The sequence below is a fragment of the Nomia melanderi genome, chromosome 4 (genome assembly GCF_051020985.1).
Source record: "Nomia melanderi isolate GNS246 chromosome 4, iyNomMela1, whole genome shotgun sequence".
In the NCBI taxonomy this organism is placed as follows: domain Eukaryota; kingdom Metazoa; phylum Arthropoda; class Insecta; order Hymenoptera; family Halictidae; genus Nomia; species Nomia melanderi.
In genome coordinates, this window is record NC_135002.1 from 7,919,994 (window position 1) to 7,936,035 (window position 16,042).

Consider the following 16,042-nt stretch of genomic DNA (forward strand, 5'->3'; position numbering starts at 1 on the left):
CTCCCGTCGCGGCAGCTTCGCGTTCCCGTATTTCTTTTTGCCGCCTTTATGTTCGCCTTTTCTCCTTTTATTGTCATTTGAATACGCGAATCTTCGCTCGTAAAACGAAGCTACGGGACACTGCCCTTATACATATTTCGTCCGTTTACTTTGGGAACGTCCCCGGGCTCCGCTCGGTTTTCATCCCCCGGAATTCGAACGCCGCGAAGAATGCAGCCGAAGTCCCGGGACAAAGGGTGAAAGTAATTGGTTTTCGTCTTTGTCACCTTCATTTTCACTTTGTCGTTGTTATTTTCTGTGAAAACGGCCTGGCAACCGTCAAAGGGACGGGCGAAGCGCTTGACCCGCGGACACGTGAGTGGTACGCTGCTCTTTACTATAAAAATAGCCCCGACACCTGCTAATTACAGGGACACACTGACGACGCTCGCGCTGCCGCCTCTAATCTTTAAATAATCCCATTAAAAATATTTCTCTTGTTGTTTACAAACTCTGAAATTAATTAACTTGTAAAAAACCTAATGCTCAGGTCAAATCATCGGTAAACACTATCAAAATGTTTCACTTTCTCAAGCTTCAACATGTTTTGGATAGCAGACAATTACCGAAACTCTCGTATATTAAATAATTATTAAGGTAGTTATTACAAACATAAATTTGATTCTCCATTTTACCGTGCCACAGTATTCTATCGACGACACACCAAAACAGGTATCCGCGAATTTTCATGGCACAGTATCGATTAATCAATACCCAGTTCCCCCTCCCGCGTGTCGCGCAAGTGAAAGAACTAATACTTTTTACGCGGTGTTGAGAATTACATGGGTACTCGAAATCGCGGCGAGCTGCTGCGCGCAGAAAGCTCGCGGCGTAGCGAGTAAAAACAGAAATACGGTGGGAAATTGGCGTGGGAGGGCGGGCTTCGAGTCGAAATTTCGGTCGTTCTCGTTTTCTTCCTATTCCGAATGGAGCCGGGTATCAGCGCGGTCGAGGGGAAAAAAAAGGGCAGACGAAAAAAGGAGAAGCACAGCGGTTAATGCAAATAACGACGGAACTTCAGGCGGGACTTCATCATTGCTCGCACTTTATTTTCCGACGGGCGAAAGGCTTTAGCGTAACGAACGTTTCCCCGGTTCGCCCCGTTGTTTTCCCGTTTCTTTCTTTTCGCCGCCGCCGCCGCCGCTGCCGCCGCCCGCCCTCTTAGAAACATGTAATTACGTAGCCAATGTTCTTTCAGGTCCAATTTTCTAGCAGTAAAGGAACACCGGGCCCGGGTGCGCGGCGGGCATTTATTACTCTTTTCAGGATACTTCCCTGGCTGGAAAAAGATTCCGCCGTTACACGTCCCGCGTTTTCTCATTTCTTTTGTATCCCCGCGGGGACGATAATGGACAAGGGAGACGAAAAAGGATCGAGCCAGACCCTGCCCGCGCGTTGCTACTGCTGCTTTTCAGCTTCAATTACGCCGGTTAATAACTTACGGATGATTCAATCTGCCGTAATAGGTCGCGGGAAGACGCGTTTCTTCCATTTATAATGTTACATCGTGTGTGATATCGTTCGGGGGAACGGGTTTCCGCCTAGCGAGGCTGCGCTGCGTCATCCTTCACGGAAACTACATGGAAGTAACGATAACAAATGTATCGTATTTGCGAGCCGAACTCTTCATGGATTATTTAGTCGCCTGGAGAGGGGGGAGCAATTCGGTGGAGGATGTTTCGCGGAAGGTGGAACAATCTGACGTGCAATGGAGCGATGAAACGTAACAAGGAAGATATTTTATATTATTTAAAAGAAGTACCATCGGAAACGTAACATAATATTTCAATAAACGCCTGACAGAGTAGCGTGGTTTCGCGTGAAATCGTTGAGCATTCAAAAATATATAACATAATTTTAACGGAATTGGCAGCAAAATGACGTAAAAATTATTCTGCGCTGCGCTTTCGAAATGCTTCTCGGCGCAGAACGAACGGCACGCTTGTACGATCGTAATGGCAAAACAATTTCATTGGAACCGGCAAAATATTCGTAAAGTGAATTACGAATTCATTTCTGGCTTTTTGTGGAAAATATTGCCGACGTTACAACGCTTCGTGCTGCACGAAATTGTTATTACAACATTGCAACCTGATTGAAAATCATAACAAAAAAAAAAAAAAGAAGGAAAGGAACAATTACCGCAACTCAAAATTTCAAATAACAATACGCACAGCCATACTTGAATTTTCGTTACAGTACAACACTGCCCGTCGCGAGCACGTTGCCAGTGAATATGTCCTCTCTAGCCGAAGTTTGAAAATAAGAGAAGAAAAAATTGGAATGTTCAGGCTGAAGGGGTCGGTCACCGCAGCCCGAGAGTCTTGGTCGCCGCAAGAGCTGCGGCGGGTCGCAGGAAAAACAACAAGAGGAACATCGGATAACGAGGAAGAAGAGAGCCGCCGGATTGGGTCTCATAAAATATTTATTCGCGGAAAGGTGATGTATGTAGTTTCCTGGCCGACTTTCCGTCGATCGAACGCCCGTATCAGTTTCCAGTGTCCTTATCCCTTTTCTCTTCGCCTCTCGCCGCTGTACAGCGCGGGCCGCGCCTTGTTCATTTTTCCGGACACGTACTGGTCCGTGAGGTCGGGCATGTGAACCCCGGTGTCGTTTGCAGAAGAACCGGCGGCGGGGCTCGCCGGTCGCCGCGATCCTCGCGTGTGATTTCAAATGCTCACGTCGGACACACCTTCGTATCGGACGTGGCAGGGTACGTTCGCGTAGTAATACGTTACGGGAGCGTACACATGCATTTATACCGAGGGACCCGTTTCCACGGGTTTACGATACACGTACCGTTGTCCACTCCCGTCGCGAGGAACGACGGGTTACCGTATCTTCTTCCACGTCGCTTCAGAAATTCTGATGTCTTTAACGTGCTAGTCCGCGGATTGCGAACTATTCGTGTCTCTTCTGCGTTTCGAATTATTCATTCGGCACTGGGCGCACTCTCGGGTATTAAGCTCGGGAAATTACTGTTTGAGACTGAATTGTTCCTTGGCAACTGTTTGAGTAGGAGACTTAGCGAAGTGAAGCAATATTATGTATTTTCTGTTTTATACTTATTCGGTATAGTGTTATTATCGTTTGATATATATATATATATTTAGACTGTAGACTTTTACAAAGATTCAGAAATGAAGCTCTGCGTTTATTTGATCCTCGTCCGAGATTAAAGAAACATTGCCCGACCTCGTCTAGATAAGTACAACGACGAAGATATTAATTATAGGGGCACATTTTTCATACTTACACAACTCGGACAGTTTAAAAGAAAACGACGAACCCGTTGGACCCGTACTCATAACCCACTCCAGCCTGAACTTCGGTCATTCAAAAACGGGAGGAAGATCTAAGAAGCGTCCCAGGGGTAGGCAAACGAAGAGTCCTCGGGGGTTTACCGAGAACCGTTTCTCGTGGTCGCGGCTCCGCCGAGACGTCCCGTCCGCCTTTCTCCTCTCTTCTTCTTTCCTTTTTATTTTTACCGCGCCTAAGGCCACGTGTACTCGGCTCAGCGACAACACTCGGTGGTCAACTCGTTTCCCCGCTTTGCGGAAACGACCGGATTCACCGGAAGGCAGGCGACTCGACTCGACGCGACGCGACGCGACGCCTCGGCGAAGGTTGGGACACCGTCGCTTTCGTGTCCCGTGAAATATTAAAGGGTTGTCGGCGAGTGGAACGTCCCCGAAACAGATCGCGCCGGCGACGCCGCGATATCTATGGACGTTTCAAACGGGCGAATCGGGGAACGTCTTCTCGCTTCTGGAATAAATGATTCCTCGAGCTTCGTCTAATCTTGGCTCTTTCGCCGCTGACAACCGCGCCGTGAACGATATCGGGCTCGATATCGAAGGGAAAGTACGAGGTAACGGGAATTTTATCGATGGATTGTTCGTCACGTTCAACGTCCCCTGGGCGTGGCCTCTGTCTAACCGTGCCGGGTCAATTTAGGTGTATATTATCGAGAATTATACTGCGCGATAAATGTGAATTCGAATCTGCTAATTGTCGGTTATCGAGAGTACGTATGTGAAATATATTATATCGGGTAATGTCGTTTTTCCTATGCTAGCTTTTCGTGTAAACCATGAATTACTTGTTTGGTATATATTACATTGGCCGTCGTTACGTATGATCAATTATTGTTCGATTATTTTTTAATGCCTTTTTTGAAATGACATTGCTTATGGGATGATCTAATGTATCGAATGTTATCGTATTGTGTATGTTTTGCGTTTGTACTTTGTATGATTTATTTCTACTCCTTCGCTCACTTATGACCTTTTTCAGGAAGAAACTTTAAGAGTTCGGAATTCTTATTGTTATGAGCAAAAGGGTTATATAAATGATAAGTACCCTGTTTGGTGACTGTACTAGAAATGGAATAGGAAATTATTCAATCTTGAGGTTAAAGTCCTTGCACCGTGGCTTTGAGGAATTTCTTTTGTGATGCTTTTCTTTGCGGTCCTTTTATTCTATGGAAATTCAAAGGCAACACGACGACGGGTTTAATGATAATATTTGCTGTAGCTTGCGCGTTGCGCGGTCTGCTCCATTTTTTATACGTATGCACGTGTTAGTTACTGATACTTGGCGCGTGGAGCTTGGCTGGCACAGTAAGTGCTGCGTTTGCTTAATTTTCATCTCTTCTTTTCATCAATTTGACACGTTTTTCTCGCAAAAAGATTTTATTATGCGTTTTACGCGAGTATACCCCACTAAAGCTCGTGTAATGGTGAATAAAACGGAAGTTATTTGGGACGTTCGAAAGAGAATATCGTAAATATTGATTCACGTAATAAATTCTAATTGTCTACGTTGCACGGTAAAATACAATCTTAAACCGCTTTCGATATTAAGAAATACACTTCCCCAAATATACCGAATATTGAAAATGAGTATTTTAATTTGATACGTTAGACCTGGGAACACTGAAATCCCATTTGCATGACACCGATCGATACCCGCCGGCTGGTGTACGTCACGTATACGTGACACCGGCCGTCAAAGCGTTAAAGAGTAATTCGAAAATGGAACTAATTTCCTACGACGATGATTCCATTCGATGGAGAAGTAACAAATCGAAATTACTGGAGCTTCATTAAAGTTGTTAACTGCCGAACAACGAACCTCGAGTTCATATAAAATCAAATACGTTCAGTCGATTGATAACCGAACTGAGGAAACTAAATAATAAAGGAAAGAATTCACAGACAAAATCACGCAGTAGTTTAATTAGAAATCCTAAACTCTGAAGTAATGCAATTACAATTTAAATCTGATTGGATCTATAATTCACTTCATTAGCAAAATGGTCCGCCACTTGGAAAACCAATAATAAATCTTTCAAAATCGCCTTATTACCATCATCGTCGCTCGATGAATTCATTAAACATTAATCAACTACGAGAACCGATAAGGGGTCTTTCAAAATTTCCTTGCCGTTACAATTATTTCGCAACGCTATCTTGAACGAGCAACACAAGCAATGATTTACGACGAGCCAGCCACGATGGCTGTTCGAAGAAATTCACCGGAAGTTCACGCAACGTGTCACAAACCGACGACCAACTTTATACCTACGTATGTATCGGTGAAGGCATTTTCTAAACTCGCAAACTAGTTCGCGGTGAGCGCGTTTCAAGGTTTACGCTGCGTCGTCGCTAATCACGGTTTACCACCTTCGTCGGCGACTTTGAAATAAGTTCGCTGGAGAACGTCTTTGTTAACGCGGAAAGTTGACCGCATTGACACCCGCGCCCGCGCAACCCCGGTTTCCGTAGAACTTCGGAACTTCCCCGTGACTATTCGAGTCGGATTCGTCGAAACGTTCTTAATAATGCGAAAATCGTTATCCGCCCCCCTCCCTCGCGGCGAGATTTTTTATCCGACGCTGAACTCCGAAAGGATTCGACGTTATTCGCGAACAAATCGAATCCGAACATTATTACGTGAATGAACGTTTACGATATTTTCTTTCGATTGTAGCGAATAATTTTCGTTTCATTAACTATTGGACGAAGCTTTAGTGAATTATTGAACGTGCAATTATAAATTGTTATCTAACGTACAATTCTGGGTAGCAACAAGATCCTTAGGAACGTTGACTATAATATTTGTACATCAGATTATAATACATTAGAAAATTATTGTACCACTGGAATTTTTCAAAGTCTAATTACTGAGAAATGATGGTCGAGGAATTCTATTATCATTGCCGCGGTATCCGAATGTAGATATATGTCTTGAAGTTGTCCATTGTTTGATTCCACGCGTTTGTGATTTGTAACCAGAGAATTCTTTATTCGCGCTTTAAATGTAACGAACGTTTCGTTTTCATTGTATCCGTGAAATCGATTTTCTTGTCATATATTTCATGGCGTTAATGAATAATACTTACATAAAAAAGAAAGAACACCGTGAATTATCGCCCTTTTTCACACTATAATTTTACACGTACGCGTGTACACGTGTGTGTATATATATACGGTTGTGCAACCGCGATCAAGACGCCAGTTCATTTTTCAAGCCGAACAATGGGGAGCAAAATAACCGGTGGAAGGGTACAGTTCCAACTATTCGCGGAAAATGGAAAAGAGCGCGCCGTGTTTAGTCGAAACGTGCACGGTACTTGCGCGAGAGAAGAAAAATTAGAAAACGGTAGACGCGAAGAGTAATTCGAAACGAGCGGAAATTTATAAATAAAACATGCGACGCCGGTGAATTATGTTATCCGTCGTTAAAGCTGTAATTCCCGTTATTGTTCTGTCCGGAGTTAAAGAAAACGGGGAGAGTATCAGGTAATAAATGAAAACCACGAGCATCGACTAAAAAAGTGTGTACATTTGAAACGAAATAATCAGATAAGAATATTTCCAAGGTGAACGGAAGTACGTTCGCGGCGGAATTTATCGTTGCAAAGAGAAGGAAGTTTTACGAGGAATTTTAAGAGAGCCGATTTGCAGGATTTCTCTCTGTTATCCGTGGATAATCTGAGTTCGATTGATTGAGAATTACCGGGAGATATAGAAAAAAGATGATCGAATACTCACATATGACGCTGAGATGGGCATTGGCACGGATCGCTTTAATGCGCGAATACGGGCCAACTTGGCACTGGTATTCGCCGTCATCGGTCAAAGAAGCGTCTGCGATCTTCAGATTGTAGATACCAGCGTTTTGATCGCCTATTAATCTCAGTCTAGGGTGACCGATGATTTCTCCACCTGGTACAAAAAAAACAATGTTGATTAACACTAAGCCTATCGAGCAGTTAAACAGACTTATGGAAATTCCTCTATAGAAACTTTAAGAGCGCATCTATTAGGACTCTAATTGATTTAAATTTCAGTTTGCGTATTGCTACATTAATTTCTTTAACAATTTCTCAGAGAAACATCTGTTATCTCTTTAACAACTTGTAAAAATTACGAATTTTCATTTGAATATTCTAGTTTCTGAATGACAAGCTTCGAGAGTTGACTTCTAGTAAAAATTCATGTGATCGAGATAATATGATTTGCCCGGGAAATGCTGTAAATAGGGCACCCTCTTTCCAAGAATATTATCTATTACTTGATTATAGTTACCATTAAGAGTAATTCGATAAACGAAACGGGAGCGTTCTGAAATTCAGCATTTTTATATTATCCATTTTGTCCCTTTATTTTCTCAGAAGCACGATCTCTTTATTTAATGAGGATGGAAAAAGAGGTGGTTCCGATCAATGGGAAAATAGCAGGGAAGAACAATCGCTGACTGGGATTCAGGTCTGTTCCCTTTATGGCGGACATGGAAGTTGTTACATTCATAACGAGGAAAATTGAAAAAGGGTATTATTCCGGCTTAAACGCTTTTGTAAGGTATTATATTAATACTCCCGCGTAGGTTGGGTTGGTTTATTTGCATTAAAGATAACTCCCTTTCAGGTAAAGCGATTCTATTCAAGCATCATTGACGGGAAGACAAATGACGATTAATGTATGCGAGTTTTCCTGACGCCAATGAAACATTAGTACATAGAACAGAACATTTAAAAAGAGATTCCAACATAAATAATCTTTTACATCTTCATCTTGTTCAATTCGAATCTTAACTCCATTTACCTTCCGCTTCCTAGAGAATATTTATTGAAGAAGTCTTTATTTATACTTGACCTTAGAATGTATATAAATGTTTCCTGATCGTTGTATTATCTTCTGTACAATTCCTCTCTCCAACTTCTACTTTTTCAAATTTATTGGTAACATTCTTCGATCGCATCACATTTCACATTAATTCTCTATTGGAGGATCAAGAAATTTTCAGAGAATCAATTTGAAAATTGCATACGAATATTCGTTAATAAATTCGATTATTTTTATAACACGTTTTCCGCACGTTTCGAGCAGCGTCGAAAGCAGCGACGCTAAAACATCCTTTCTAACAGCCACCGCGGAACATTATGATTTTTCGATACAGATGAGAGCAAATGCTCGCGATAAAAGGTCGAGGCGCGCGCAGAAAAAAAACATTACAACCGGGATGTATTAAGGCCGTATCATAACTCAAAGACAGACCGTAAACTAAACGAACGTGTATAGTTTCTATAAAGGGTGGGGACACATGTTCGCCGTAATGTACCGCCCTACCTAACACCACTTGCTTTTTGATAAAACCAGTGATGCGTGCAGCATCGATAGGGACGGCTCGTTTCATGGCAGACGGTACCCAGTGTCAACCTTGGCCCCCCAACTAAAAATTTACCCAGACGCGACAAACATTTGCTAATCGAACCGCTAATGACCTGCTACGCCCGGCTATCGATCAACAAATTATCGCAAATAAAAGGAGTAGAGCAATCGATATTGCAACGACTAGATTATTTCGTTCAACGATAGACATCGCTTAACACTAAAACTACCAGACCAGTGAAAATGATCCATTCCTGATTTCTCATTTTTGCAATTATTAACACGATGAATGCCACGCGATTGCATAGATCGAAGTACAGAAAATGGAAGGAAATATAATATTAAATCGTTTGATTGAATCGCATTATTGTTATTGTGCGATAATCTAGCTGAATGTCACCGTATTAGGTAGCATTATTTATAATCTAGAAATGTTTGCAAATAATCATCGTTTAATTGAGTGAATACTAGTAATTCGATTCGGTTGGAGGTCGTCGGTGACACACATGGCATTCAACGCATTAAAAAGGTAACAGATGTTTCTCTGAGAAATTAATAATGAAATTGAGTTAGCAATACGCGAACTGATTTGTGAATCAATTAAAGTCTCGATAGGTGCACCCTTCGAGTTTCTACAGAGGAATTTCGAAAAATCAATTTAACTGCTCGGTAGTATTATGTACAATGTTCCGAAATGTATCGTGAAATTAATTTTCTCTCGCTCTTCACAGATATAAAAATATATAGATTAAGCAATAGACAGATTTGAATAGAAGGAGGAGATAGAATGGAACATTTTCAAAGAAATTTTAAATATAAATACGTGTCAGAAATATTGAATCATTTGCGACAATTACTAATACTATTTCTAGTAAAGTAAGATTCATTATTCATTAAATAAATGATCTAGTAGCTTTCTACGTCGTCTTTATTCGCAGGTTACTGTAACGGTGTCAAACTTTTCGTAAACTGACCTTCTCAACTGTAATTTCGAGCTTTAGTGTTTCTAATTACGCGGGATCCCGGCGTGATATCCGAAAATTTGGGTTACTGGGAGCCAAAAAAAAAGATACGCCTAATAAAGGCTTCGATAGTCGAGGGTCTAATTATCCTTCTTTTGTGCGGCTGTCAGGCCCTATGAGATTGCCGGAGCGACCGAATGCGAATCAAACACGACGAACGTGAAAACCGTGACACTGACGAGGGTTGTAGCTTTTGTGGATCGCGGCGCTTTTGTTGAAAAATGATGATACGCGGGACCCGGCGAAAGAGATAGCACCGTTCCAGCGAAAAAAAAAATTCTTATCGATCGTCGAAGGGATTATAAGGAGGTTCGGCCGCTTCATTTATATCGCGAGTACTAACAGCGTCCCCTTTGAACCCCGGGAAATGAACTTATTTAACGAAGTTCCGAAGAATCTGTAATAAGAGGCGGGAAATCCGGCGGGTATTCTTCGTAGTTTCGTTACATCTTGCATTCATTCCGCCTGGAGGTATTTCCGCGAGACCGAGGAAAGTTGATAATTACTTATGATCTATGCTAAATTTATACGAACTGTTTCGAACTTCGCGTCCGACGTAAGTCACAAAATTGTGCAAGTCGAATGACCCATTGTTCGGAATTGTCATACATATATTCAATCATTTGAAATCAAGAGATTATTTAGAAACGATCAATATTTATTACTTGTTTCAGTTAAGTATTATATTTTTCCTGTATCGTAATTGACGGTCTGTTCATTGTTTCCACGATAACCTAATATTCTACTTTCTAAAGGAAAGGATACTTTAGAAGAGATTTTACTTAACACATGGCGTACTGGTAACGAGAAATCTCGTTTTTATATAAAGACATTTAGCTATGCAACTTCGCTAATTGCCACAGTATTGAAAAAAATATAAAATTTAATTCGAATTGATTATCTATTTAAAATATATTACGTAACAATACGATATCTGAGTTTTTCTATGTATAGTGATATAAGTTGACCTTGGTGAAAATTGCCACCGGCACAATTCAGTTTTCTGAAAATTAGCCGGTACTCAACGTGTTAAGAACTTAGTACACTGTTATTATAAAACAAATAATACGAAACTCTGATGTACTTACTCTGTTGTATGACGTATGCAAAGCCATCTTTGACCCACTGCACAATGCCGTATCTGTTCTCGACCTCGCAAGATATCGTAACCTCTCCACCTTCGAGGACAGAACTGTTCTGCGGTCTGACTCGGAAATACTGGCTCCCTTCACCTGGAACACATTGGGAAAAGAGTATTAAATCTAATTCTCTTAACGAGCAACGATGAACAATATTTTGTACTCGACAACAGTGTACTGAATGTCTCAATATTCCAATGACTTTTTCAAAGAACTAATCACACGAGCATTCACATAAGCGCAAGATGCGAAGACAGTTCGTTCCAATACAAGAATGCTCGAAACAAATTATTACACCCCGACACCAGCACGATAATGTGTCAACAGGTTAATCACCGAGCCATCGACACTCGCATAAAAAAAGAATTCGAGCCGTACACCCTCTCCGCGGGAAGATCAACGAAAAATGTGTCGACAGGTTAATCAGAAAATCATCAGCGCTTAAAAGAAAAATCCTAGCGGTTCAGTCTCTAGTTGCGCTCTCTACGATCCGCTCGAGTAAGATCAACCGAAATCGTGTCAACAGGTTAACTACATAATCATCGACACTCGTATAAAGGAAAAATTCGAGCGATTTATCCCGTAGTTGCGCGAGCGCTTCACGATTCGCTCGAACAGCGTCAACCCTTCAGCATTGGCAGGCCACCCTCGCTGCCAACTGAACCCGGTTCCCCTCGAGTTCGCTCGAATTGACAGGCACAACGGCGACAAGATGAAAGACAAAATCTCGACGGAAGATCAGCGTAATCTGCTTGTCTGCCGGCGATGGAACCGATGCTCTCCGCTCTGCTTGGCCCGCTCTCCTCGTCCGTCACAAGCCTCTCCGTCCAACCCCGCTAAACTCTGTACTGTGTACCTGCGGCGGGGGTTACACGTTTGCCTTTGTACAGCCGTACGCGTTCGTGGTCACTTGCTGCACGAATTTGCACAATCCACAGCCTAAATACAGCATCGATGAAATATACAGGCGCGCGTCTGCCTCGCGTTTCATGCCAGCCGGCAAACAACCACCGTTGCTCCGACCCTCTCGCATTCGGCTGCGTACCGCCGCTGCGCCGGCCCTTTAACCAGATAAATTTAACGCGTCCGTGAACGCGAAGGCGTGGCAGTCACGGGACCAGACGCGAAGAATTGATTACGGTCGTTTCTTCCAGCCCGATGTTCCCTATCTCCTCTTTTGTGTTATCGTATTGGATTTAGGCGTTTGTTTAGAACTGCGCAGTCGAGAGGACTGAGCAACTCTTCAGAGGGAATTTCACCGATTTCACTAATGCGGCAGCATTTCGCGGTGTTTTATTGGATACCGGCGGTTGCGTGGAATCGCGCGATTGAGAAGAATGAGGAGTCCGAGGGAAAATTTGTGAAATTCGAACGGTACAGTAGTATTTTGCCCGTTCGATTTACGTGTTTGTAGAGAATTGCGGATTTGGGAAGAATCAGGAGGTTAATAATGATCATTTATAAATTTCTTTCGGATTATTGTTTCGGTAAATCTCTTTTTGGGATTAACAAGTAGCCGATTCAAGAAAAGTTGATAGTGATTTATATTCGGTATAATCTTTCAGCTTATTATTTCAGTAAATCTATTTTTGGGATTAACAAGTAGTTAATCCAAGGAAATTTGTGATGAAGGTTTACATTAAGTATAATCTGAATAAATGTTTTCAATAGAGACTCGAGCGCTGCGCTATACTGTTACATAAGTGATGTGCTTAATTTCCGTATTCATTGTTAAAGTAAATATGACAAAAGTGATTGTAAAGAGATCCGTAGTTAGTTGAAAGCGGCCACTCAAAATAGGCGTTTCATTTTTTAAGCGTTCCTAAATTGAGAGTTTAAATTAATTCTAATTACCGAAACGATTTTTAAGAGGAGCACACGGAAAATCCAGTGAAATATTTATTAAAGAGTTCCAGTTTTTTTTTTGCACGAACGTGCGACAGCTCAAAGAGTAATTTTAGCGCGTAAAGGAAAACACTTTCAAAAACGTATTTTACGGATTTGAAGCACGTCAAAGTGGAAACTTAAAACACTCTAAGGACTTTAAAACAGAAATTCTCTGCGTGTGTTGAAACCCACCGACGAACGCGCCGCGCTCATTCAAAAGCTTTCAGCGTGGTGTATATTGAAATTATTTCAAAAGGATAACTTTAAAGTTGAAGGGTTCGAAAGAAAAACCGCGGCGCGCATTCATAATCTCGTAGATGTCACGTTCTTCGCGCGTTGCATTCGTAAAACTTTATCAATGGATCCAATAAATATTTATCACTATCGAGGGAAATCGTCGAAAAGGCCATCTTTAGCTGTGCGTAGCAAAAAAACTCGAATGTAACACGTACAAATGTTAAATTAGGTCTTATGGGGCGTAAAAAGTGACGATTCAAGTATTCACAAAATATGGATGCATTCAGACGTGCTGCATAAACTAGAGAAAATTGATATTTGGTTGAAATAAAAAGAGAGGAGGACGGTAACTCGCGGCGGGTACGCCGGACAAAGCATTAAAACGAGAGTATCAACATTTAATGGGAACGTTTATGCCCCAAGCAGTCGTATCTAACTCATTTCATAACCCATTTCATCATAGGTTACGTGATCAACGGTTCTCTGCACGAGAAAGGCCGCGCGATGGATTTCAACCATTCAAGTTCTGGAGGATGCAACTGAGCACGACTCTCGTAACGTTCGAGTATCCGCACGATAATCTGCGCCACGGTTCGATAATACTCTGGACGAACTGCTCAAAACAAATTATTCGCGCAGCGTGAATTAATTAAAGAAATATGGTGATATTTAGTTTTACAGGTAACACGTGTTGCCAGCGAAATCACTAATGCATGTGGAGATTAAAGTCAGTCTATACGAATGGTAATCTAGTGTTCGAATAGTTAATAATTTCTTGTGCAGCAACTGAAGGTATAAATGTGTAACGGTGTTGTTAAAAATGCATATCGACAGCCACAAAAATGACACGAAACAAAAGATTCGTTTGTTTCACAATATTCGCTCGTTTGACGAAGAAAATTCTGGTTTTCACAATCTTCTTCTACCTTTAATTTCAAAAGACATTTAGGTGTTGCATTTCTCGTCATTTGCCACGTCTTATATTATACTTTTTTTCATTGCTTCAAGCATTTCGCCATTCACTCTGTTCGTTGTTGCGTGAAAAATTATCCTTTGAAACGTTCCGCGGAAGTCAACTTTAGTATTCCAGCAGAATTCTTTAATTTCCCTGTTCAGCTGTGCCCAAAGCAACTGCGTCAAATTCCAAATAATATAAACGGTTTCTAAAGCAGACGGGAGTATCGCAAAAAGAGAACGAACGATAAATGAGTTGCCTTTACAAAATGTTGCACCATATGGGAGAAAAGGGGCAGAAGTGGTTGCGGAAAGTTTCCGTGAGCGGTGCAAATGGAAAAAAAAATCAGTCTGAAAACAAGGTAACAGAAATTGGATGAGAGAACTTCATGTTCACATAATTAGAATTAAACGATTGCCACAAACGGGCTGGAAAGTGGCACTTTCTTCGCAAACTTTTTTTCATGGGAACGAGAACAGTAAATGGTATCAATTTTTACGCGCGCAATTATTACCGTTCAGAAAGCAACAGGATAGTTTTTTAATTAAACTTTACCAGTTTCCTACTGTGCATTCTTGAAGTGTGTAAAACACAAGCATTAAGAAAAAAAAAATCAACTTTTTAGACTTGACAGAGTGAAACATAGAAAAATCCGACTCTACTCGAACAAATATGATTATCACTCGTTTCATCGAATCTGAACAAATTCAAAATGAAATCAACAAAGAAATAATACAGTCTCTAAATTAACCATCCCCCAAACGGTACATAACATGGATGAGCAAAATTCTCGCTCAATAACATTCGAACGTGTGTGATCAGTGACCATTTCGGTTTACAAAGAACCGGTGTGATTTCGAGTTAATTACAACGGTGACCGGTGGGGGTGAGAAGCGGATCGGTGTCCGGCCGCGGTTTATTTTCACCCCGAGGGAGAAAAAACAAGGACCACAGTTTCGGTTTCTTCGTTCCTCTTTCGCGTCGGTGGAAGATAAAGGGCAAAGGTTAACGATGCAGAGGAAAATTACGCGATACGCGCGAATAGATCTGTCAGGGGTTGAACCCTTTACATCTGTAGAACGTCTGTGAGACCGTTCCAAATTTTCACTCATCACTATCCCCTTCATTGCATGGTTTCTGATCTTCGTATATCGTTAATCTTTCAATTAGAGTATAACGTTCAATTACTAAAATAAATAAACGAGTGCAATTAATATTACCGTGAAATTGTTTATACTGGTTGCACATGTTCAATTACTAAAATAAGTGAACGACTGCAAACAACATTATGTCGTGAAATTTCTGCAAGGTCTTCCATAAAAACTACACAAATTTCCTCGATTACAATCCAATGTTGAATTACTCGAATAAATATACAACCGCAATAAATACCGGGGGTTCGTGAGCTTTTTGCTAGTTTTTTGTTCGGCAAGCTAGAACGTCTATAGCCAAGGGTTAATCGACGACAACGCCATGCAGGATCGGAAGGCTCGGCGCGGCTCGAAAGGAATAAATATCGGCGTCGACGACCGATCCCAGCGTCGGTGCGCAAATCCGTCGAATGAATTATACGATTATCGGCTTTGCGACTTTTTATTAGTCAACTCTCTCCTCGACGCGCTGACGGGTCGAAGCTTTCGCGAATGACCCCGGCCGTTTTAATAATTGCACGCCGTTTCGCGCGACACCCTATCTTCCCGCGTAGACGACCTCGCTTCAGGATTAATCCTTTCGCAGTTTAATTCGATATTGACTGCGCTCGCTGCGCCGGACACTGTCCCGACCGACACACTTCTCTATACGAGCCGCTGGACTTGATTATTCCACGAACGCGTCGTTTTTGCACGTTCTTTGCGATTTCGCTGCTTATACGAGCCTACGGTTTCTTTTCTCATCGAATTACATCAGTCCTTTTGCATCAATGGAATTATATACTTAAGCTCGTTTTTGTTCTTCAATGTTCGATACTACTGAACAGAAGAACGTGGAAGTGCAATGAATCTATTATATACGAATTATTTATAAACGACATAATTAACTGTACGAACAACTGTAAGGAACAAATTCTAACAGAACGTGTATCTT

The 16,042-nt window shown here is 41.6% G+C and overlaps 1 protein-coding gene across 2 annotated transcripts in view; it reads right to left on the reverse strand.

Annotated features, from left to right (window-relative positions):
* Nucleotides 1–16,042, reverse strand: part of sns (sticks and stones) — a 408,043-nt gene that overhangs the window by 70,734 nt on the left and 321,267 nt on the right. For both annotated transcript variants that reach the window (XM_031994144.2, XM_076366567.1), the window contains exons 2-3: nt 10,828–10,971; nt 7,098–7,271 (exon numbers count right to left, since the gene is read on the reverse strand). In XM_031994144.2, coding sequence (XP_031850004.2) covers nt 7,098–7,271; nt 10,828–10,971 — 318 coding nt within the window. The remainder of the gene's footprint in view (nt 1–7,097; nt 7,272–10,827; nt 10,972–16,042) is intronic.